Source organism: Nyctibius grandis, chromosome Z (genome assembly GCF_013368605.1).
Source record: "Nyctibius grandis isolate bNycGra1 chromosome Z, bNycGra1.pri, whole genome shotgun sequence".
NCBI lineage: Eukaryota > Metazoa > Chordata > Aves > Nyctibiiformes > Nyctibiidae > Nyctibius > Nyctibius grandis.
Genome location: NC_090695.1, coordinates 21,641,846 through 21,667,439, shown reverse-complemented (window position 1 = coordinate 21,667,439; position 25,594 = coordinate 21,641,846). Strand labels below are relative to the sequence as shown.

Genomic DNA, 25,594 nt, shown 5'->3' with positions numbered 1-25,594 from the left:
TATTTCTACTGAACAGTTAAGTACCCTGTTTAACACCTTGTAGGGGGATTCAGATTTAACTTCGCCTCGAATCCTTTCTGACAAAGCAAAACAGGAATTGGCATTGGTAATTCAAAAACTTATAACTTCCCAAGCAGGACGTATAATCTTACACTTGCCTCTTCTATTTTTTGTGATTCACACGAAATTCCAGCCTTATGGGCTATTTGCTCAATTGACAGAATCACAGCAATTAGTTACCCTGGAATGGATTTTCTTATCACACACCTTTACAAAAACAATTACGACTCCTTTGGAGATGGTCATTATGGTGATTCAGAAAGGACGGTTCAGGATACAGCAGCTGACAGGTCGAGACCCTGACATTATTTACCTACCCTTTCATAAGGAAACGCACATTACTCTGATGAGGGACAGCCTTGAATTTCAGGCTGCTCTGGCTGATTATTTGAATGATATCCATTTTACTTTGCCACGGAATAAAATCTTGCAAGCCCTACCTTCCCTCTGTTTACAGCCACAGAGAGTGATGGTGCCTCACCCTATACCAAATGCAAAAACGGTTTTTACAGACGGCTCAGGTAAAACAAAGAAGGCCGTAGTGGCCTGGAAAGAAAAGGCACAATGGCAACACACATCAATTACTGTGGAAGCGTCCACTCAGATTGTTGAATTGTCTGCAATACATTTAGCTCTGACATTGTTTGCAAGCGAACCTATTAACATTGTATAAGATTCACTATATGCTGTTGGCGCTATTAACCGCTTAGAAGCTGCATTTATCAAAGAAATTAGCAATAAAGAGCTGTATAAACTTTTCCTTGCTATTGCAACTCTGCTTCAGCAACGACAGCATCCTTGCTTTATTGTTCATATTAGGTCTCACACTCGCTTGCCAGGACCTCTGGTAGAAGGGAATGCAGTAGCTGATAAGTACACTGTTTTGCCCATAACATCATCCTCCCTTACTCAACGATTTCAACATGCACAATTATCTCACTCCTTTTTCCATCAAAATGCTCGCAGTTTACAGAAAGAATTTGCTCTCACAAAAACGCAGGCTCGTGATATTATTCGGGCATGTAACGATTGTCAACTATATAATACTGCAACTTATCATGATGGTGTAAATGTCAGGGGACTGAAGGCTAATGAAATTTGGCAAACAGATGTTACACATTATCCACCTTTTGGCAGGCAAAAGTATGTTCATGTTACTGTGGATACCTTTTCTGGTTATGTTCTTGCTTCTGCAGCTACAGGGGAACGGACTCAGGATGTTAAGAAACATTGGACAAGGTGCTTTGCACTTATGGGCCTCCCTAAACAAATAAAACCAGACAATGGACCTGCCTATGTATCTCAAGCAGCGGCCTTATTCCTACAACAGTGGGGTGTGTCTCACGTTACAGGTATCCCGCACACCCCCACCGGACAAGCCATAATTGAACGGACACATCAAAACTTGAAACACATGTTGCAAAAACAAAAAAGGGGGAGAGTAGCCACAGCTCCTCAAGAACAATTAGATATGGCTGTGTTCACTTTAAATTTTCTAAATCGGTCATCTTCTCGATTAGATACCACGGCAGTGGAACGACATTTTCAGGCTAACGTTCCCTTTACACAAAATCCTAAGGTTTGGTATAAAGATCTGCCAGGCCCAACTGATTGGCGTGGACCAGTAGAATTGTTGACATGGGGGAGGGGATATGCTTGTGTTTTACTCCCAACAGGTCCTCGTTGGCTACCTGCGAGATGCGTGAAGCCATACCATGAGCTGGAGAAACCACAACCAGAACCCGGTACCAGAAATGCAGACGCTGAAAGCACAGGGACCACGCAAGCGACGTAGAACAGTCAATCTGATACCAGGCATTACTTGGGGAATGCTGAAATGACTGGATGAGCATACAAGTAGCATGCTGCGAGAGGTCTTGGGTGGTCTCTGGTGGTCGTGGTCCCCCCATAGTTGTACTGACTGCTGTGTGACTTCGCTTCCACGCAAGCGTGGTTAAGGCCTTTCTGTTGACACATGCAGGTGGCTCTGAGGAGAAGATACTCTTTTGATTCTCACAGCAGTTATCTCTTCTAGAGCGTGTGAATCAAGTAAATTTGGACACTACAGGGATGTTGTTCACAGTCTTGTTTATCTTTGACCTTTCTTCGTAATTAGTGATGCTACAGCATTATTGTATAGATATCTATGTTTATTCCTTTTTCTATATGTATTTATTGCGTGCCTCTGTATATTGCTCTGCTCTACACCCCGCAAGCCAAATGTGCACGTCCAGCTTTGCACTCCCCAGGAGAAGCAGTCTCTTGAGCGAGGGGGTAGAATGTGGGAATATAGCAGAAGATTGGCGAGGAGGATTGTAAACACGCTCAAGTGACTTGCACCTGGGGTGTCAAAAACCACATATATCATACTACTAACTGTTATTTAGTCTTGTGTGCTGGACAAGTAGAGCATCTTCATTCAGATAACATAGGCCTGTGATAAGACTCAAGGGCACCTAATTGTTTATGCCTGAGATTCCTGCCCTGCTGTGAGAAAGATCAAAGCACAGTGGAAAAATGCCGCCTGGCAGAAATCCCTAATATACAGGCGAAGGCAGCAGGCCCGGAATCTCTTTCACTTTCTCTCTAGCAGGAACTGAACTCCGCGGTGCCTGCGTCCCTGCTTGTGTGCCTTTGCCCCAAGTGCTGCTTCAGAGACCTGGTCTGCAATCAGAGGACTCTGAAAAGCCGAAGCCCACATCATGACCACCCTTGTCATCAAATAAACAAAAAAGGGGGAAATGTGGAAGACTCTCAGTCTGCAAACAGCTGTGCTTTACTTGGGGAGCATAAGATTTGCTTGGGAACACTGCACTGAGAATAGTTTTTGCTTGCTTCTAAGATAAAGGAGCCGAGACCAGTTCACAGGGCTTTTTGAGGCATGAAAGAAGTAAACATGTGTGGAAGGTCAGTTCTGAACACAGAGCTGAAAACAAGGAATGGTTGTTGATGTTTTGAGTCCAGAACACTGGCTCTTCCCAGAATGGGTGATGAGTGCTTAGCGTGTGAATGTTGATGTTATCTTGAACTGCCTAGTCTGGCTCCTGCATTGTAGCAGTTAAATAGGGTAGTAGCATAACAATAAAAAGCCTTAGGTCTTTCGGCTTCAGGCCCTTGCATCCTCGATCTCAGAGTCTGTGCCTTCCTTGCCGCCCGCCGCATTGTACCTTTCTGAACTACCTTGTACCACTCTTCAGCACCTGATTCCCACAATAGTTTCTAATATCCTTTTTATAATTTAATAGATGGTCTTTCACTTTCATTTGAAAATACTGTGCAAAGCAGCAAGTATGAAATGACTGCTGAACTTGCTGCAGTTTGGTACTGTAACTCAGCAATCTATATATATAATAATTATAAAGTGCTTTAGAATTGTTTCACATGAAAGGTGCATGTCCTCTTACATGATCTCCCTGGAGACACATAGTCCTGCTGAGCCCACACTTGAGAATATCCACCAACTGTTACAGCAATTTAATAATTATACTGACTTCTTACACTGGAGAATGCCTCTTTCTCCAATATTTACTGGGGTTAGTGTCTCACAGCATCCTACCCAGCAGGCCTGCTGCTTGCCCTCCATTAGCTGTTTTGCTGGATCCAAACACACTCATCTGGATGGGTAAAAAAAGGTACAGTGCTACTCTGGGAATCTGCACAAAAATGGTCCCTTTTATGTGCAGAACCTGGTGTTGTTAGTTGATTCCTACTGATTGCCATTTGCTGAAAAGATGAACTGTCAGCACACTGTGCAGTATCGTTTCTCTTTTTGGTTAATAGGCTCACAATTTGAGGCTCTGAGTACAGAACATCTCCACAGTAGAATGCTGACAGGTCTATCAATTGTCAAAATTTTCCAGGATTTGGATTATACCATTGAAACAGCTCTGATGAATGTCTATATAATGCATGGTGCAGCACTGCAGTGCTTATAATCTCCTGTTCCCAAAAGATCTGACTATAAATGGGAAGAATCTTTATTGCTTTTATGTATGAGGAACTGAAGCACCAAGGAGTGAGCAAAGTGTGTCAACACAGTTGAACCTCCAGATGACTCTCTGGATCATGTTCTGTTGTAGTACACAGAACTCCCCTAAGAACAAGCAGTATGCTATATTCCTACAGAGTAATTATTTTATACATCCTATTCCCACCAAAATCAAGGTAAAACTCCCACAGAATGAAGTATGATCTGGATTTTGCATTACATTTGGAACCAAACTCAAGTACTTTGTCATGCATAGCAGAAGTATCCCATGGCCTCACACCATGCTTGGTGCAGTCTGTTACAATTGTGAATGGGAAAAACGCAATATCAAACATTTTGCCTTCTTCAAGTTTTTTCCATTCACATTATTGTGGTTCACATGACTGCTGTTTTCCTTAACTGTGATTATTACAGACTAAAAAGGGAAAAAGAAATAACAAAGAAAACAGAACACAATAAATCCTATTACCCAGTTGACTGAATAAATGTAGATTATCACCATGTCCATATCAAAACGCCATCCACGGCTATCATCCTCAAAGTCCATGTAGTCCATCCTGTGAGCAGCATGTGGGAAATGCCTCCTTGTTACAGTATCAGAGTGTCTTTGAAAACCTGCTGAAAAACAGACCAGGAGATAAAAATCTTTATAAAAGCAACCATATTGAGTTAAAAAAAAAAATTAAACCTCCATCCCTCAGTTATTTACAGGACAAATGGAAGCAGGAAATCTCACACCTCACTGCTACGTTTCTTCACTTTGTTGGACAAGCAGCTCTCTGTGGACTTGATTTGTTAAGATTTAAAAAGTAACTCTGTCTTCCATGTCTGGAAAATTATAAGTTTGTTTGTTTGGATTTGGCACTCTCTACTATAGTAAAATAATGCTATCTTTTTATGTTATCTTTCGGTACCGTCTTCCACTGAATTTGATTCAGTGATCTAGAAGTGAAAAGCTCCATATACTGTAATTAATCTCTGGATTCCCTATATCTACTTATCTGTATTCTTTACTAATCAAGACACATCCGTATATGTACAGACATAGTTCAACAGTGCAAATACATTTGAATTCCTGTTTCTAGTATTTAATTTTTTTTTTAAAACACTTTTCTAAATAAATCCTGCTTGCTTTAATGTTATGCCTCTATATGATATATACCAGGTTAAAATTCCATTTTTAAATTACTCTTTGTATGCTGATAATACTTTAAAAATATATAGGCAGATGCGAACACAGCCTTTCAAGTGGAAGCAAAAATCCTTGACTCCAAGAATGGCCTGAGTGTGGGGTCCTGCCAAAAGGTCCTTCCTCTTCATACCTCCCCTGACTTTTCTAAGTAGTGAGAGGAGTACTATAGGAGCGTAGTTCTTGCATATGTCAAGATAACAAGGTTAGAGAAGTGTCTGTGCAGCTGTGTTAGACAGCAGGTTGTGGAACAGGAAAGAGGCTGGGAGCTGCGCTGCAAAGGCAAAAGATCTGCCCATTCTGATGAAGGACAAGGAGGGAATGCAGGATTTCCATTCTGTTTTCAGGTAACTCTCAATCTTTATGACGCATTCTTTGATTTGGAAAACCGGTCTTTGCTGAGCTGCCCACACTCTTCTCCTCTGCACTGACATCATGGCTTTTGGAGTCTCAAGGTGGCTAGGAAGTGTCCCCCTCAGTGTGCACCACTGCACAGCAGTGTGCCTCAGCATGCGTTCCTCAGTTTTGATCTACTACTGTGCTGCCTTCTAGTCCAGCTTAATTAAGCTTCCTTGAAGTTCCTTAGTCTTCTGTTTTTGATGAATACTTGTGGATAATTCATGTTCACATGCCAGTAATTTTGATTTTATCATTCTCAGACCTTATTCAAGATAATTCAGAAATATATTTTTAAAAAGTGTCCTACTACAGAACTTTGCTGGAATTTCAATATTTTTCCTTTTCAGTGGTGGATATTGACTGTTTCTTTGTATTTTTTTTTCTGAATTAATATTTTGCCCAGAGCTTTTATAGCACAATTGCTTCCATGCCTTCCAAAGAAAAGTATTTTCTCTCTTTGGTATCCTTTTTAAGATAGTTCATTAGAGACCTTTTGACTTCAGTAAACTGGTTCTCCTGTATTTGTTTAATGACTGCTTTATTTTGAAATTTGACTGGACTACTGAGACACAGAAATTCTTCCTTTAGAGAATCACTTACAGTTAGATATCATAACATCATTGCATTTATTTTCATTTTTTTATTTTTTAATGACAATTTGGATCAGTTTGTCATGTACAGATACTAAGTTTCTAGATCTGTATACATCAGAATATCTCTAACATTATTTTTCTTATTTTGAAGACTATACATGAGAGTACCGTCTCTCTAACGTACACAAGAGAGTGATGATGTTTTATGATGGTTTTCAGTGACTCCAAGCGGGCTAAGATTTGCCCAACAGCTAAATATGGTATACTGACTCTAGGAAAAAAAAAAGTAAAAAATTCCAGGGATTTACTTTTAAAGAGTTTTAGATTATAATACCACAAAATTTTATGCAAGTGTATGAGTTAAATACCTGCTTAAAGATGCCGAAGATCTGTTTAAAGTATGTGGGCCTCCTTGTTCTGTATGTTATGCCTTAGATGAAGTGAATTTAAAATTATGTTAATTTTAAACAGTATCTTTGATTACTGAAAAATAACAGTATTATTTCAGTAACAAAATTCTGAAAAATGTTGTCTTCTTTAAATATCCTTCTGTCAAGATGTAATTTACTTGAAAAATGCTCATTTAAAAACCTACCTCAATTTCAAACCTGTATTGTTCTTGATTTCTTTTCTAATACTTTTTAAACATTATTGTCAAATAGAAACCTAGATTTATGTGTTATGTTCTACTTTTTAAATTTAATTAATAGCATTAAATTTTATCGCTAATGCTGTACCATTCACTTTGCCTTTTACACATGAATTTTAGTGTATATTATCCTCTCTGGAGGGCGTTCTAGAAGACTTAGACAAATACTATCCTTGATTTGTATGTCTGTGCAACTCACCTTAAGCAAACCTGCACTGAGTTTATCACAGATTAGACTTTATAATGTAATCATTCTACATTCAAGAACAGCAGTTTCAGTATAGGAAATTGGCTGTTCTCTAATTGCTCTTCCTACAGAGAGCCACAGAAAAATTGTTTGTGCTGTATTAAAAGTATGTATACAATCAGGAACTGCTTACTATACACCATGTGTAATCCCTGTGGCTTCCCTGAGTGTGAGCAAAGCTATTGAAAGCTGATAGTTACGTGGAATTGATTTAAATTCTGTTGCTGAAATAGTCGCTTTTTTACCATCTGTAAATTGATTAAGCTTCAGCTGAAAATGTCAATGGTACAACTATTATGTAAACTGAATTCTAGAACTTAACAGAGGCTAACGAAGAACGAGAACTGTTTCTTTTCCCTGAAGTGTATTACCAAATAAACTTGCATACAGTACTGAAACCAAGGATAGATTTAGAAACCCTGTATGATTATGCACAAAAGTTACTGCAGACTATGATCCAGACTGTGACTACTGTCTTTAATAAATTCTAACATGAAAAATACCTTCAGATGTCTACCTCTCCAGCTAGAGTGGAAATAAGCCGTGTATCTGCATCTGGTTCCAGCCATCTGCAGATAAAAACTGAGAGCTGCAGAGTTCCTCAAAAACTGTACAGCAACATGGAGTAGGGGTTTGAGTTATTAAACAGAAGAGCTGGGGGAGCTTCAAATAACTTCTAATTTATTTGCTCCTTTTTTAAAAAGAAACCCTATCTTATTGGATGAATACAGTCCCTAAATAATTTCTACATGGGCATGTATTTGTTAAAACACGTATTTGAATTAATTTTTGTGCATGCTTGTGTTGCTATACTCTGAACAAGAACTTCCACTCAAATCACATGAATATGCATGCACAGTGCCAGCAGAGTCTGGCAGACCATTAGTGGAAACCTGTTACTAGACAACAAAACCAATGTGTGCACAAATCACACTTTTATACCCACCAAAGTGTGCAAATCAGAAAGGATTTTCACCAGAGCATCAACAGGCACATCTATGGCATGTGTCCTCACCGTGGAAGTTTTTGCAACCTCCTGTTGAGGTACTAGCAATACTCAAAAGAAGACTACAAACAATTTAAAATATTCTCCTAATTTTATAAATTGACTGACCCCATTTTGCTATGACTAAAGAATATAAGATATGAGATGGAAATTTTTACTCTAAAAATGTGCCCAAATGAATAATATGCAAGCTACAATAACCATTTATATTATAAGTACTCATGTAAAATTAAATTACCTAAGAACAAGTGTTCTTAGGTAATCAGATATACCCAGGTCATTTTGACACAGTCTCTTATTCCTGATTGTGAGCTGCAGCAGACAGATAGAGCTACTGAAAGACCATCAGAAAAATGGCAAGTACAGACCAACACATTCCCATATATATAACAGAGAGCATCTGCCACAGGTTTAATAGCCGTCCCAGCTTTAAACCATGACAGTCCTTGCAGCATCCAGCAGCTCAGGACCCCAGTGCTTTGGAAGCTGTGCTCAGAACAATGTGTTAAAACAGCATTGGTAGGATTTTCTTTCCTCACATGTGTCTGCGTACTTTTGAACCAGATCTCATATTGCCTTCACTTACTGTGCTTTGTGTCCCTTGGTGGAGTAGTCTTACAGCAAATAAATTGATTTCCTTTCAGGTGAAATGAAACCAAAAGATGAGCTCCAAGGCCTCTGATGTGTTCCTGTAATATGCTTCAACCACTAATGGGCATTCAGCCCTTGAGATTTGAAGTAAGTTGCCTGTGCTCCCTAAAACGCAAATGTGGACATATGGCTCTCAGCGCCAATTGTTTTGCCCTATCTGTTATGGCTGATATAATTGCTAATACAAGAATGCCTCTGAGAGACAGTGAACAATCTTTCCTAAACCATCTTTATGCCATTCATAATTTTACAGACCTCTTGTATCTATCTGTCTTCTGTAATATTCTTTCCAAACAAAAAGCTCGAAAAGTTCCCTTGTATGGAAAAGTTTCCATACTTCAGATCATCCTTTCTGCACTATGCTTCACCCTGCTTTATCCTTCTTTGAGATGATGTAATCTAAAATGATACGCAAAATTGGAGACATGGGATCACCACAAACCTAGACAATGACATAATGTTTTCCATTTTGTTATGATCCTAGTAATTCCTGCTTACCTTTTGACTATGGCTGTGCATTGAATGTTTTCAGAAAACTTATCACATTACCCAGATTATTACCCAGATCCCTTTTCTTAAGTTGCAACAGCTAATTTACAGGTCATCATAGTGAACAGTATGTATTATGGAGACTGCATAGCCTCTGTGGGCTATGTGGCTTCACCACTTAACTGTCCTCACAGTGAAAGTGTTTTTCTTACTTGCAGTTTGAACCTCTCATATCCATTATTGCTCATCCTCCTACCATACACCACCGTGAACAGCTGGTTTGTTCTCTTGGTAGTCTCTTTACAGGTATGGTAAGGCTACCTGGAGATCCTCCCCAAAGCCTACCCTTCTCCAGACTGAACAAGCCAGTTCCCTCAGCCTTTCCTCAAAGGTCAGGTGCGCCAGGCCCCTGAGCACCCTGATGTCCCTCTGCTAAACCTCTTCCAATTTACTGCCGTTTTTCCTGTATTGGAGAGGGACAAAATTGCAGTATTTTAGATGTGGTCTGCTGAGTAGCAGGGGATAAAAACTTCTCTCATCTACTGCTGTTTGTACATCATGCCCCTGTTCATAAAGCCCCGGATGCTGTTGGTTGCCTCTGCTGCCAGGGCACACTGCCAGCTCATGTGCAGCTTGCTCTCCATCAGGACGCCCAGGTCCTTTCCAGAGAGGTGCTCTGCAGGCACCACTCTGTGCCTCTGCAGGCACAGGTTGTGTTCAACCTGTTTCATTGCCAGGAGCTTTTCCTTCTCAGATGCAGGACTCAGCATTTGTCCTTGTTGAACTTCACAAGGTTCCTTTCAGCACATTTCTCTGGCCTGTCTAGGTCTCTGTGAGTGGCAGCCCTGCTGCTGAGTCTATCAACCTGTCCTTCAATTTGTTGTCCTCTGCAGATCTGATGAGAGTGCATTCTGTTACCTCCTTGAAGTAGCTGATCAAGAGAACTGTTAGCTGTCACGTTCATATTCACTATCATCAGTGAACTGAATAATTTAGTATCACTAATAAACTTTATCAGTTGCATATGTATCACTTTTCCAAATCACATATGAATGTTCTGAACTACACAGACTGCTGTGGGATTCCAACAACTATCCAATGTAGTTTGCTAGATGCTCTTTTATATCATATTTTCCATCTTCTCTTGGTCTGGTTTTCTTCTTACATGCTCTCCTGAAAGGGACGTTATTTGCTGAAGCACCTGCTTTACTGTTGCAGCTCATTCCCCCAGGCTGTCTTGGTCTCTCTGAATAGCAGCCCTGCCACTGAGTCTACCAACTGGTCCTCCAGTTTGTTGTCATCTGCAGACCTGACGACAGCATGGAGAAATGGACCAAAATTTCCAGCACTCTCCACTTTCTTCAAGGATACAGTGTTTTTATACTGCTTTCACAAACGAGGTATCATCCCGAACTTCCTGCATAAATACCAGCCTTCTCCCATATGCACATCATGCAGCATCATATTCTGGTTATGCTAATATAACAGCTAAATTGCAAGATTTGCCAGTTAAAATGAACTAAAATTTCCAACAAAGAAAAAAGCATATATTGCTAGAGAGGTTTATGAGAGGATGGCACTTATCCTGTTTGAATGCCTGTAAGTATGCCCCATTGACCCCCAATCTCATGTCCTAAACTCTAACTCAGTCTCAAGCCCTCCACCAAACTCAAGTTCTCAAGGCATCCAGTTCCTTGCCCAAACCAAGGTCACTCAACCGAATCACCATCCTTCTCAGATCCAGAGTTTTAGCTTTTCTCTTCCTCCTGCACGACAAGCTTGAACCTCCCTACCCTCCTGCCTCAGATATTTCAGCTCCACACACCTATTGTCTCAGAAGTAAAAATTTCATTTTTTTTTCTAGGGACAGTCCTCAAATTCCAAACTCCTCTTGCCCCAGGATGCACATCAGAACCTCCAGCTTTCCTATGCTAAAACTTCTACCATCACCTTTCAAGGCCTTTCTCACTGCAAAGTCCAATCATCTTTCCAAAGCTCCCTTGCTATTCTACTCGTACCTTCCTCTCACTTTCTCTCTGCTCTCTTTGAATATTTCTCTGCTCTTGCCCTTCTGATTTCACCCATGGGCTCTCAATGTCTGCCAGCACCTTATATCCATGTGTGACTAAACTTAATGATGGCCTAAACATCTCTCCATTCTTTTTCCCTCCCCAAAATCCAAGTCCTATTTTCTGCTAGCAGCTGGGCTTTAGAAAACCTGGCTGTAAAATGTACTTAAGCTGGACATAATCCTTATCCAAAACCATTTTTATATTCACTATGATGACTATCTTACTAGCTACAGGACTTTTGGAAGGCTTTCGGTTTAAATGTTGAAATCTGGAACAGTCCTAGAGAGGTAAATTGTGTGTAAGCAGTTATTTGCACATGCATAAAATGTGATTTGGTGAACTCACTGTGCAGATGACACAGAGTCCTTCTGTACACGAACAAATCAGCAGCAAGCAGGCAATTTAGCAGGGAATACACAGTAACTGCGTTTCAAGACATCAAAGAACGTTGTCTGCAAAGGGTCTACAAAAGCAACTGATTACTGTAAAAATCTGAAAAAGCCATGTCCTGAAGTCTTTCATATGCAAGATTTGATTGCATAAGGGGCACTCCTTTTTATAAGGCAGAGTGATTAGGAGCCACTGTTCTCCACTTACAACGAGCTTTTTGTTTTGTGACTTTTATAAGGCATTTGACATAAGAAAAAGCAAGAAAAATCATGCTACAGACAAAACTATGCAGAAATCCCAAAATGTGATAATGTCACTAACTGACACACACTTCATCTGTCGAAGCAAAAAGCTTATAAAAACTGCAGCCCTACAGAATCAACCACCAGGCAAATAATGCTTCTTGCTGATCAGTATCAGCATAATTATTGTCACTTATATCTAAGAATAATCTCTACTCTCTTAAAACTTCCTAATTCCTACGTGGATCTGGGAAGAAAATATACACAAATGAACCAGAAAACACTTAGCAATTAAAAGAAGGAGAAAACTCCCAAAATAATTCATAGAAGTTCTTGTAACAGTTACAGTTCTTACAAATATTTATTTCATACTGCTCTAACTTCCCATATTATTTTCAAGATTATAAATATGATCATCTATTCCTTCTTTTGTAGCTATTCTCTGTCTTTTTCTACAGAGATATGTAACCAAAATAAGCCCAGGATCTACTACACATCAATACATAAAAGCCATAATTCAGCATTTCTTTGGACCATTTATTGTTAATCACTGCAATTAACACCTCTCAGGCCTTCAGGACAGAGAGGAGGCAACTTCTCACTTGAAGATTTTTTCCTCTGTGAAATATTGTAAATTTCATTCAATCAAAATTACAAATATTTACACTTCACAAAGAGATCTGACAGTTTTACTCAGGACAGGAAATGAAGATGAGATTTTTTTTCCATTCAAATACAGTTCATTGGATTTCAGTGAGGATTATTTATAATCAAAGTTTTTTGCATGTTCCTACTATTAGTTTGAATTCTAAGACATAAATATAGCACCTCTGCCATAAATTAACAATGACATTCTGAATATTAAGTAAATAACAAAATAAAAATGTGTGAAGGCTCTTGCTATTTTATAGACTAATAATTCAGGTTTTACCGATTAAAACACAAACCATAAAGCTAGCTAGTATACCTTATCAAAGAATCAGGTTACTGGAAAAGGAAACAAGAGAAAGACTCAAAAATTAATGACAAAATCCATAAAGCCATATTAAATGCATACATACACATTTTACATTGAGTATTTTGCAAAACTGACATTTTTGCTAATTTATTAAATATGAAATCTGTTTACCACTTTTATGAGAAATATTCAGTGACTACTGTGCCCAGTTCCTCTCATAAATTCAAAGCAAAACTAGAACAACTTGCGTTTTCTATCTTGGGCTGTTTATTTCCCTGGAAGTACATGAACCAAGAGAAAGAGGACTGTGGGTGGGCAGAACAAGCTTAGAAAACATACTCTGTCCTAACATCTGTGATTATTCTGTAATTATCAATACTCAGAAATACAAGCTAATTGGGTAGTTTCAGTGTTGGGATGCATAATAAACCAGGAGTAATGAATCTCACATTTCACAATGTAAAAGTCATTTGGCTGTGGAAGCCATGAAGGAATTTTGATAGCCAGTGTGCAAGCAGATGGTTTTTTTAAGTAACCAAGTGAATTATTTGTTCGCTTTTTCTTTCTTCCCCTAAACCATAACATACTAAGTATCAAACAGGCAGGACATCATATAACAGCTTTTAAAAATTATTTATAGCAGAACCTACTGTCCTACTTTAAAACCACTTTATTTCAAAATTCAGTTAAGGGTGATGAAATAAAAATAATCTACAGATGAAATAAAAATAACATTCAGTAATTGAAATGCATGTCCTTGTTTTTCAGGGTGCAAAATAGCTCTGTGAATAAATGAATCATTGGCTTCTTTAACTGCCCTCCCCTTCACCATACCTGTTCTGACTGCAATCCATACAGTCTTGATGACTAACTGCAAGAAACAAAGCTGCATGGTCTCCCTGTGAGATGATATCACGGATCTAAATGCACAGTTTGCATACATTCTAGACCATAAAATGTCTTCTTTTAATCCTAAAGGTAAGTTTTCTACATATATATTGATGACATACATATTATAGTTACGGTAATTTTCATACATTTTCCTTTAAGATGGGGATTTGTAATCACTTTTATTCACATTTGCATGTAGATAAACTGTATCTTAACAGTGAATTTAACTTGTGGACAACTTCTCTCCTTGCCATGACAGTGCAGACAATGAAAACCAGGGAATCTCAAACAGCAACCTGAAGTATATAACCTTCCATGCTATGTGCACCAATAATCTATATGAAAAATTAATTTTAAAAAGTAGTCAGAATATTCTGAATCTATAATTTTCTTATTAATTTTTAATCTATTTTCCATTTCCACTGTCTCTTCACAAAATCTCTTACTCGTCACAGTCTTGAACTCTATTCATCATCAACACCATCTTCTGTTGTTCCTACTTTTTATCACTGAACATTTCTAAAAATCATGTAGCAAGTTTACGTTTTCTCTACATTTTTCATCTTCCTAGCTGATCAAATACTGTATTTCAGCTGCCAGCAACTTTTGCTAAATTATCATCGTAAGAGCCTTTATCATATTGCTGCAATGGCATCACCTCTCTCTAGTTTCATTCTTCCCTATAACTCCTCCCTAACTACTTAGATCCCTTCAGGCTCCACTTATTTGGACTGCTACAATACAAAAAATGTAAAGGCAAAAGCTATTGATATTCATAGGTAGGCTCAATATAACAGCTCAAGATGATTGAATAGGTGTAAAAGAGCATTAAAAAGGATCTCATATTGATGCTTGTCTTTAGTGTGAATGCTACTTAGCCTACTGCTCAATTCTCTTTAGATGCTTATTTCTTGACTTGCATGATTGCTATATTTTGTTAAAAAAAATATTAATTTAATACTAAAGATCATTTAACAAAAACTTCACAGAGTTTTGTTAAACACTGCTGTCCACAATGTTTTAAGCCAATTTTAGTGTAAGATAACAATAATGCAAACACTTTCTTAAAAATAAATTAATGAATTGGCTCTGCTTGTCTTAAGACAGGGTCAGTCTGACAGCAAAGGTCAGAGGGAATACACAAGATAGGCATGTCAGGGCCTCACAACAGCCCTCTCTAAAACAAGGCTGCGTATATCTACACAAAGCATTTAGTATATTTTCAAATCTAGCTGTCTGGCAACATGCCTCCCTTAATTCCTCCAAAGAAACTGGTGAATGACCTATCTTGGAGCCACGCCATGGTCTTCGAACAAATTCATATTCAGCTTTAGTTAATGTCAACTCCAAAAATTCCTACTTCCTGTGTGAGCAAACAAAAGAGATATTCCTCCAGAGGATGAAAAATACGAAGCACAAGACCATATCTTGAGAAAGCTGGCATCGTTTTCTGAACTGTAAGTTTTGTGATGCTGACAGTACTTAACTAGTTTTTAGGAAGCTGACCAAGGTTTTATGGAAAGAGCTGTCTGAAAAGCCTTCATATACGTTCAACAGAAAATAAAATTAAAAATAAATTTTCACAAAGAAAAGCTACTTAAAAGGTTATCAAGAAAGAAGCTATTTAAAATTTAAAAAATATGTTCACAAACTGTTAAAAATTCCTTCATTAAATGTATAATGGTGGTTATCTCTGACATTTTCTGATGCCATTTCAAACATCCATCTTTACCTCTTCAGCTAAGATATTCACCAGAAGTGCCATGACTTTACTCTAGTGTTTGCTCATCTCTTGCTTCTTTGAGGAAGGTATGTTTAATCTGGCTCTGATCTAATAAAAATATGATCGCCTTTTCTTGCTTATTACTCTCACACATCACCTTGAGTGCTTTTATGCTTCCTCTTTTGTCCTTCATCAAATTCAAATTTCAGCTTTTGTTTTCACTTTGAGAGGTCTCCAAAACTCTGCCTTGACCAAGAAATGTTGCCTCACTTTTTATAATTAATGCTATGCAAGTACCATATTCCTCCAGAAATCTTAGCAGTTTTCTACCCCATAAGTGCTCTAGGACCAACCTGAACTCACGTTCATGTCCAAATTTCGGAATGGCGTGGATCTACCCGTGTCACTGGTACAGATGTATGAAATAGATATCACAGGCATGTTAGGTAGCAGAAACAATGTATGTGTTTGCCCTATCACAGAATCACAGAATCACAGAATCAACCAGGTTGGAAAAGACCTCTGGGATCATCAAGTCCAACTGTTGCCCTGACACCACCATGTCAACTAGACCGTGGCACTAAGTGCCATGTCCAGTCTTTTCTTAAACACATCCAGAGATGGTGACTCCACCACCTCCCTGGGCAGCCCATTCCAATGTCCCTACTTTCTTCTCTGTTATCTCATTGATAGTCATGAAGCCAACTAGTATCTCTGCAATCTATTCTCAGCCAAAAATTCTTTGTTATTCTTATAGTAAATGGGATTTCTATGAGGCATTGAATCAAAGGACTAAACACCAGGCAAACCTAACTTTCAAGGTAAAATGTATTTACACAAGCAGAGTTGAGACTCTTTAGGGGCTACTTCAGTACAAACTAACTGCTCTGCTATGCAGTGCATTTCAGTGCTAAGTGGATCGGGGGAGTGTGCTGGGGAAGTGTTGCTGACATAACCTTTACTAAACATAATGAGTTCACAGCTAATTAGGAAAATAACCAATTTCACTGGTCATTGCTCAGTGGCCACAATCTATCTTTTTGCCATTCTATTTGGCATAGCTGGCAAGGATCATTCCCCACTTTCACTAAAATGCACGGAAAGATACTTGCTAATTTCTGCCAGTGATGAAGACAGAAGGCATCTTTGCTTCCACTTGTTCACTGAGACATGTCATAATCTAAACTAGTCTCAGCAGAATCTTATGCAAAACATTAAAAAATCAAGACCAAGAGATATTTTTTGCTCTAAACAGATTCTGTGATGAAAGACTACCACTTCAAAAAGACAGTAATTCAAAGTTTACCTAGGGTGGTTTAACTAGGATTATCTATTGTTCTCAATTGTCTTTAGAGGGCATACGATAAATATTTATGTACTCTTATTTGATAAATACATAAAATCCTTTTACAATGCCTAAGTTAAAATTCTAACAGAAGACACCATTCTCATCAAATTGTAGGATATCTCATAAGGGCAGGCACACTAAGAGTAGACTAAAGATCTTCCTACCCTATCATTCTTTCTCTGACAAGGTCAAACAACGAGGAATTGGTGAATGGCAAGGAAAGAACATAAGAACAGGGCAAGCATATTGCAATACTTTCCTGGTGTTCTCTCTCAGCTCCCAGGGATTTGCAGTTCAAGGATCTCCACAGGCAAATGTGGTATCTTTGAGTTTAATACACTTTACTCCATTTTTCCTCCAAGAATCTGCCATTATTTGAACCCATGCTCTGGGGTAATTATAATTTTATTTTACATCCTCTAGGTCTTTTATTATGAGACAGTGAATAACAGCAGCCCATTCACACTTCTTCCATGCCTCTCATGATTTTAATTACCTCTATCGTCCTCCCTCTTTAGTCATCTCTTGTTTTGGCTGAAGCATTCTAGTCAATTTACATATTCCTCATCAGGAAGTAATTTAAAACTGACATTCTTATTTATCTTCTCTGTACCCTTCCAGTTTACAACCTTCTTTTGCGATGAAAGGAAAACAATGTAAACATTGCTAAAGATCACTGTACCATGACAGTCTTCTGCCACTGCTTGCACGTGGCTTTTATTTTTATTATCCCAAATACTTCAGTACTGTAAGCAAATGCTATCACCTCCATTTCTAGGAACAAATACGCTGGACAGTACGAACTGTACAATATACTCATCTAGGACCAGACTGCTAATGTCCCTCCAGTGAGAAAAATGAATCATTTATTTCCATCCTTGGTTTGGTATCTTTTAAACAGCTATTAATGGATGAGAGCACTTTCCCTCTTATCTTGAACATAGCTATGTTTTTTCAAGCATCTTCAGAAAGGAACCTTCTTAAAAGACTTTTGGAATTTGTAAGCTGCAGGGTGAAAAGCACGATACCTCTAACTCCCCTACTAGTTCATTTGGGTCCCTCCGGTACAGCTGTAGGACCATGGCCGCATAAGAGGTCTAAAATGTTCTTAGTTTGTCTTACCAGCCAGTATGAACACTCGGGCTGCTAAGCAGAACTAAAGATGCCAATCTAACATCCATTCAGGGACATGTCAAGAAATATATGGGGAAAGGCTACAATATGCTTTTTTTGCTGTGGCCATTCTATGACAATCCTCAGTGTTGCACAATTTTAGCTATCAATATTCCTGGTACAGCAGTCTTATAACATCATGGTTAAATGGAAACAAGCAATCCTGATGACACATACAGATTAGCTAGAATTTGATTAGCTTCAATGCACTGATCCAACAGAGGCAACTGAGCAGCCATAATTTCTAAGAGGTATATCACTCTCCTACACAGGCTAGCTCTGGATGCAGTCTTCAGGACTGGGAAAAGGCTACAAAACATCTTTTCCAATGGGACTGTGGCTTTGAAGAAGTTTCTGTAGAACAGTCCCTGCAAAACAGTTTAAAAGATAAACAAGGCTACTGATACTTACACAATGCTTTGTACTAACATTGTTGGCAGAACAGCAAGGATAGAAAGCAGCAGTGCTAATAGGGCTGATGCCCAAGACCTTTGTGCCTTAAAGTTCCCCTTCCATTTTATTTTGTTTTTCTTTCAGATTCACTTCTGCTTGGTGAGGTGCAGAAGTGAAGGCTTGAAGGCTAGTCAGAACACAGCTGCTCGGTGGGAACCAAGTGGGACCTTGGAATCCAGAAATCAGTCTTGTATTTCTTATCAGTGACCTGTTGGAGCTGAAAGGACTTGTGGACAAGGAAAATGGGTGCAAGCGTTAGGGTCCAAGTGCTGACAAATCAGCAAAATGACAAAGTTGCCGTCAGTGCAGCTGACCTAAGACATGCTCAATCAGCAGTGCTTGGATTCTTGTGTTTTCTTAGTGTACCATAGGCATAACTGATGCTCAAAGACAACACTTCCCAGTAATGTGTGTCTCCTTGAGGCAGAAAATTCGCTCGCTGTGAAGACTGTAGACTGTAAATGCATCTTGTGAGAAATGTGTCTGTGCAAATTAGCTTTTTGTCATTCCACAAGCTATAGTGAAGAATCTGATGGATCCTGGCTAAAAAAGGAAAGCCTTCTGGTGAAGAAGCATTGCATGGTCCCACAACTGCAGTCTTGAGTAGTATGATAAAGGAACAAACAACTTAAAACAAAGAAATGAGGAAGTAAGGAAATTAACTGGAAGAAAAAAGTGCCATAAAGAAGGATGGATAGTAGGAATGGGGAAAAATAGCTCAATATAAGGATTATTCTGAGATACTTCTTATACTCCAGCATTACTCTTTATAGCTAAAATCAATGCTGCACCTTCTGTTTTCAGTAACACCTATATTGTTTCTCTTCCCAGTAGATCACAGCATCAGAAACTTGAAAACCAGTATCACCTTTTAATTCTTTTTAAACAGAGAAGTATGACCTTAAAACCTAGTTGAGGTAATTTTATAGCTGTAAATTTTCACAGCTGTTAAAATCCTTCCTTTATTGCCTATCTAACTGAAATAATGATTTCTAACATGATTCTCAATCTAACAAGAATCTTAAATCAAGAAAGTAGATTTTAAAGAGTTTTACCCCAATTTTAAAGACAGAGAGATACAAAAATGTATCAACAGGTATTATTAAAAGCTTTCAAAACATTTTTTTTTTAAATATGTAGGAAATTATGCACCCTCTTCTCTAGAGAATGATTACATAAAAGGACATGGAAGATGTGACCTACCGGGGTGATGTGAATTTCCACTGGTATTAGCAGGCAGTGGAAATACTGTATTTTGCAATCCTTGACTGATGCAGAAGTTAATATGTTTTTATTAAGTCACTAAACATATGAGATCAGTAAAGAACTAGCACAGATTTCATTGTATGCAGCATTGGGGGAATGTTTTCTAGATTAAGCATTTAAAAAAACAGATAAAAAGAACTACTCTATTCCTAAATAAGCTTCCCCTCTTTCAATTTAATCATCGTATTTTAAATAAAAACATTAGCAAAACAGTTGGAGGGAATTTCCTATTAGCCTAGGAATAATTATATATTGAAGTAGTCACTAAGGGCTATAACTCAGAGGTTTCATCATCCCGCCCTCTCATTCTGAGCACCTAGCTAGGTACTTATCTTCAGGCATATCTACAATCATTCTCTATATGCAAACAGCCAGCACCCTGTTACAATGTTACCATCACTATGTTGACCACTCTATCCTGTATCTCTGGTCCCTTCAATGTATTTCTATCTCAGATTTATGCAAAAACTTTTGAAACAACCCTTTTAGGCTCAGTGCACTAACTGTCTCAGTCTGTTTTTTTAATTCCTGCACTTGACTACATCAAACTCACTGTCAAATTAAGTATCATATTTTCAATTTAAATGATCTTTATCACTTCTTTTAGCGCACATTTCTGGTATCTAATTACTTCTGGAGACTTACCCTTAGTTTGTGAACTTTCTGTGACTGTACAGTGTTTATAGAATGCAACTCCAATTTAATGGCATGCAAAGGCTACACTTATGATGTTATTGAACTATAAATATATGATAACAGGATCCAATCAAGCATATTTGCTATTCAACCATCCTATTCAAATGACACAATTTATTGATTTTTAAATCTATTTAAGGAAACCATTATTTGAAATGTTACTTCTAATGTGCAATTACATTTTTTTAAAGTTACCAATACTCAAAACAATAACTACTGTAATATCTTTGTTTATCTCATACAAAACAGAAGACATTTTAGAAGAATATTTAAAATTAGCTTGTTAACTTTCACATATATTAAAAATCTAAATGGTACAAGAAGATTGGCTTTCATTCTTGAGTAGCATTTCCATTTTATCATTAACCTATCCATGACCAAATAGAGCACACCATACACAAAGCAATGCCATGTGTAATGTTTATGATAGAAATGGGAATTCTGTTAGTGATTTTAATTGGAAAAAAATATAAGGACAAACTACTCTGGAGCAATTTTCTTCAGCTTGAAAGCACACAAGTGCTACAGTGCTGAGGTTTCTTACTTTTTGTGTAAAAACTCAAAAGCTATGGATGTTTGGGGCTTTTTTTAGTTAGAAGATAATTTTACATTCCTCGTGGAAATTCTCATATGAAAGAAGACTCACATATTGCCTACCAAATCTGTTTGGCTCAGTGAATCTGTTCAGGAAAAAACTAAGGAAAGAGAAAAGATGCTTGATTTTATCTAGCAGTCCTGCAATGTTCAGAAAGTCTAAATTAGTTCAAACTGATAAATCTTCTATATAATCTGGCTTCTCAACAGCTCAACAGTCATCTTTCTCTCCTCACATCCCAATCTAATTCTGAGGTCTGATTTTATCAGGTCTAGCATCTCTAATGAGAGGTTTACTGTTCAAAGTTTACAATTTTTATGTCCGGAGTATCAAAATAATATTGTGGAAGAGGTTTTGTTCTGTGGAAGACTGGAATCATATGAAGTTTGAAAAGAGCTGCTAGATTCTCAGTGACCACTGAACCTGCTGGATATGAACTAGACAAAAGAGCATATGCATTTCTAACAGGGCCACAGAACTTCTTCTTTGACAATGCAGTATTGTCTTATAAAGAGGCAGTTATTCTCACATTCAAAACTGCATGTTTTCATCGCTTTCTAAGCACAGTAATCATATCCCCTTTCACTTCACTCACTTTACTCATGTACCCACTCTGTTCTTCTTCCCTTTCTTTACATTTTGCCTTCTGCAACTCTAACATCTTATTAGGCTGTTACCTTCCTAATTAGACAAAAATTAATCTAAGTAGCTGCTTTTACCCTACCGTGCGCAGTGATGTTACGGTTTGCATTTGCGAGGGCATCTATTATGGTGTCAGAAGTCTTTTGCTGCCAGTGTGCTCAGTTTTCTATGCCTGTAAAGTCCCTGAGACCCTCTTGAGGCACGGAAAATAAGCAAACTTAAGAAAACCAAATACGGAATTTTAGATGCTGCCAAGCACTATTTCCATATAGGCCCAAAAAAGCCGTCCAGGAAGAAAATATTATACACCTGCATTTTGAACTGACACAAACCCTGCAGCAGCTTTTATTTAAATAAAAAGTCAGAAGAGAGAGATGTGGCAGCGACACTTGTATTTAAGAAGGCGAAGACAAAATTTCAGACAGCTCTGTGGTTCAGGTTTCCTATTAACTAGTTCTAACCATGTTCCTATTTGGTGTGGGAATTTCTGGCTATCCTTTGGAGACACATGAATCCAGCATTCTGAATTACCTTTGTGGAACGACATGCCCAATTTTCAGGTAGCACAATACTGAAGCTGTGTGACCTCTCCAGATCTTCCTTTTCTTTTTAATTATTTATGTTTTGTACAAAGCTCAGCATGGTAGCCTTTCGTATTTCTGAAAGGCATAATTCTCATGACACTATGGAACATATTATGAACTATGTCACATACATAAAGTAATGTATTACAATAAACCGGTAAGCTCAGCACCAACATCCACACTGTATTAACTGCTGTGAGAGAAAAGAAATACTCATCTTTTGTTTTTCCTGCCAACAGCTTCCCCTCTGAGTAATACCAAAGATGATGTACCAGTCCTCAAACTTCTCAAGTCTGCTCACTTTTGATAGCTAGGAGGATTTCTTGTTATTTTCAGTATCAAAACATGACCTTGTGTGACATAGTTTTATAAGCAAAGGACCAGAATTTATCAAATTTGACCTGTAGAAAGGCCTGGGTAGACTCACAAAAGGAATATAAAAAAGATGTCCTGTTTTATTTTTTTCCACATACTTTTAGAAGCAATCTATATTGTTCTTACAAACAGGAAAAATATATCTGCTAGCAAGACTAAGCACTACAGAAAGTAACTATATAAGTAAACGTAGATTTGTGGCCTGGTGAAGAAAGGCCATTAGACTGAAAACAGGGAAACATGGGTAAACAATGAATCCCACACTTAAGTGGTTTAATTTAAACATTTTTCAGTTAACAACCAGTTAATAACCATGAAAATGTTTATGTGTTAAAGCAGCAACAAGAGGACTCAGCTTTCTTCAAATAATAAGCAGAAAACAAAGCTAGAACACCCACATCCTTTACTCCATTTTGTGTGGATAACAAGCAATACAGAATAACACATATTATATTATTCCAAATTTTTTATATGAACTCTTTCTTAAAAGACTGATTCTGATTTTTTTTGGTCTTTATTGACCGCACTCAGAACTAGTATATTTTTGCCAGAGTAGTTTTCTTTATTCCACTATGCAGACATAAATTTTTCCAAACTGGAAACTATATAAAATTATCCTGATAAAGTGCACAAAATTAAAGATTTAAGAATAAACAAAAAGGTACACACTCAAATTGTCTTTTTACAATTTGCAGTTTATCTTTAGATTCAGAGCGTTGTGTATGAGTCACCCAGGAGAATTTAACTCAGTTCCACTTTAATAATCATCCATCTCTGGTTTCCTACGGCATGTATTAGCTAGAGACTTATTTTCAAATATTATACTCAAAGAGTGAGTCAAGTTTAGGGAAAAATTAAAAAACTTACCTTCAAAAACTCTGAAGGCTTTCTTGCAGCTTGGTAGAGGCCATTTTGCAGAATTTGATTTTTGAAAATTTTCTTTTAACTTCAAATATTCCGTAGGGAAAAAAGATTTGGAAGAGTTGTTCAGTTCTACAATAATTAATGGGAAAGAATGTATACATCAATGCTGTAAATATAGCAATAATTTGCATACATTTATACTACAAAATAAAAATGCCTTATCTACTGTGTAATCCTTTTTCTGATTATAACATCTCTTAAATTGTTTTAAAATCACATAAATGCAAGCATTTCCAGATATAGCAAGAACAAGTCTTAAACATGCTGTTTTGATTCTGTTCCTCTGAAAAAAAGCATTTAGGAAAGATGATGTCAAATTCTAGCAAAATGAAGTACATAATAAATCAGGCTATTTAACTTACAAAACTATGATGACCTCTATGAATGAAAATGACATCTATCAAACTGACTGTGGTATTAATTCTCAATGCGTATTGGTTTTTGTTTTACACCGTCACTCAGTAACAGTCAGTAACGCAATGAGAGGGGAAGAGTCTGAAAAGCTTTTGGAGATTTTTTAAATGTTGTGGATTAACAGGAATTAAGAACACATCTGTAGAATGATTAATGACACATTGCAAGAGTTAACATAACTTATTAATCTCAAGAAATCATCAGCTTCTCCGGATATAATTTGGGGAAATATCTACATGGACTGCAACTCCGAACTGTCAAAACTAACCTATCCATAGCAATACAACAATAGAAAACCATTTAAAAAGAACTGTTTTCCTGCCACAGAAAATAAGTGATTTGCTGATATCAGATGTAGTTGCCAATTTAGAAGTTAACAGGGAAAACTTCAAACCCCCCATTTTGGCCCTTCAAATCACTATGGCTGAAGATAAATAATAGTATATAGCAGCTGCTACCATAATTCCTTCTGTAACTTAGAAGAAAGAAAAGGCCCTTCACAGATCTTCAAAAAGGCTTATATATTATGACTTTACCTGGTTCACTGCAATTGTACATACTTTTTCAATAATCAATATTTTATGAAAGTATCAGATCTTTTTCTCTGGCAAATTTGAGAAAGCTAAGCTTTTTGTGAGCAGGCTCCATTAAGAAGAAAAAACTCCACATGCGCTTTGGTTACAGTAGCTTTTTCTATGTAAGAGGAAGGCATTAGAAAAAAAAATATGCTGGTCTTATTCTAAAAATTATACTGTATTTCACTGTGTCAGAATGCAGGTGGAATGATGCTACACAACACATGCAGAGTACAGAAATCTCGAAATCCTTCTATCTCGTTATGTGAGAACAGCGCTACTGTACCCATAAACTTCTGTCAGTGAAGGGAAAGAGGCCATTTTTTCTCCTAAATGTAAAAGGAACAAGTTGTGTCTTTTTCACTAGTGGTTTTTAATTTTTATGTAAGAGCTTTACATGCTACTGAACACATTTGGATTAAGTGCTATTTGGATTCAGAGAAATAGCCTCTGGTGAGAGTCTGCTTGCCTCTCACAGCATCAACAGAGAATATTTTAGTTTCCTTCTACAGGCCATAAAGACCAACTCAGTTCTTTCAACTGTATTGTCCAAATTTAAACACTGAAATCCCTGGTGAGGCATCTAATTCCTGTTTTTCAGAAAAGGCAGTGATGACAATTCTTACTGGCCTTTAGAAAGTTGCTTGGTTAGGTTTTTAATAAAAGATCCTTCCAGGCTGGCCAGGCCACCTGTCTTTATGTATGTATGAGACCCTTTCCTGTGCACAACCACTACACTCGGTCTGCATTTCTCCAAAGTGGTGGATTTATTGTACATAAATGCCAGATCTGGCCCTTCTTGGAAACACTTAACAGAAGTAAAACTTTATATGAATGGAAGTGTAGAAGCCAATCTCTGTCTCACCCTTTCCCCTGATAGGAGAGGCATTTAAAAGACAATTAGTTGAAGTGGGTTGCTGCAATCAGATCAAAAGCTGTTCTCTTAGGACTATCCTGGGCACCTTATGTGCTGGTTTGGCTGGGATAAAGTTGATGTTCTTC

The 25,594-nt window shown here is 37.7% G+C and overlaps 1 protein-coding gene across 1 annotated transcript in view; it reads right to left on the bottom strand.

Annotated features, from left to right (window-relative positions):
* Positions 1–1,099: 1,099 nt before the first annotated feature.
* Positions 1,100–25,594, bottom strand: part of RNF180 (ring finger protein 180) — an 84,683-nt gene continuing 60,188 nt past the window's right edge. The window contains exons 6-7 of the mRNA XM_068422788.1: positions 23,547–23,672; positions 1,100–4,663 (exon numbers count right to left, since the gene is read on the bottom strand). Of these exons, the coding sequence (XP_068278889.1) occupies positions 4,464–4,663; positions 23,547–23,672 (326 nt within the window). The 3' untranslated portion in view covers positions 1,100–4,463. The remainder of the gene's footprint in view (positions 4,664–23,546; positions 23,673–25,594) is intronic.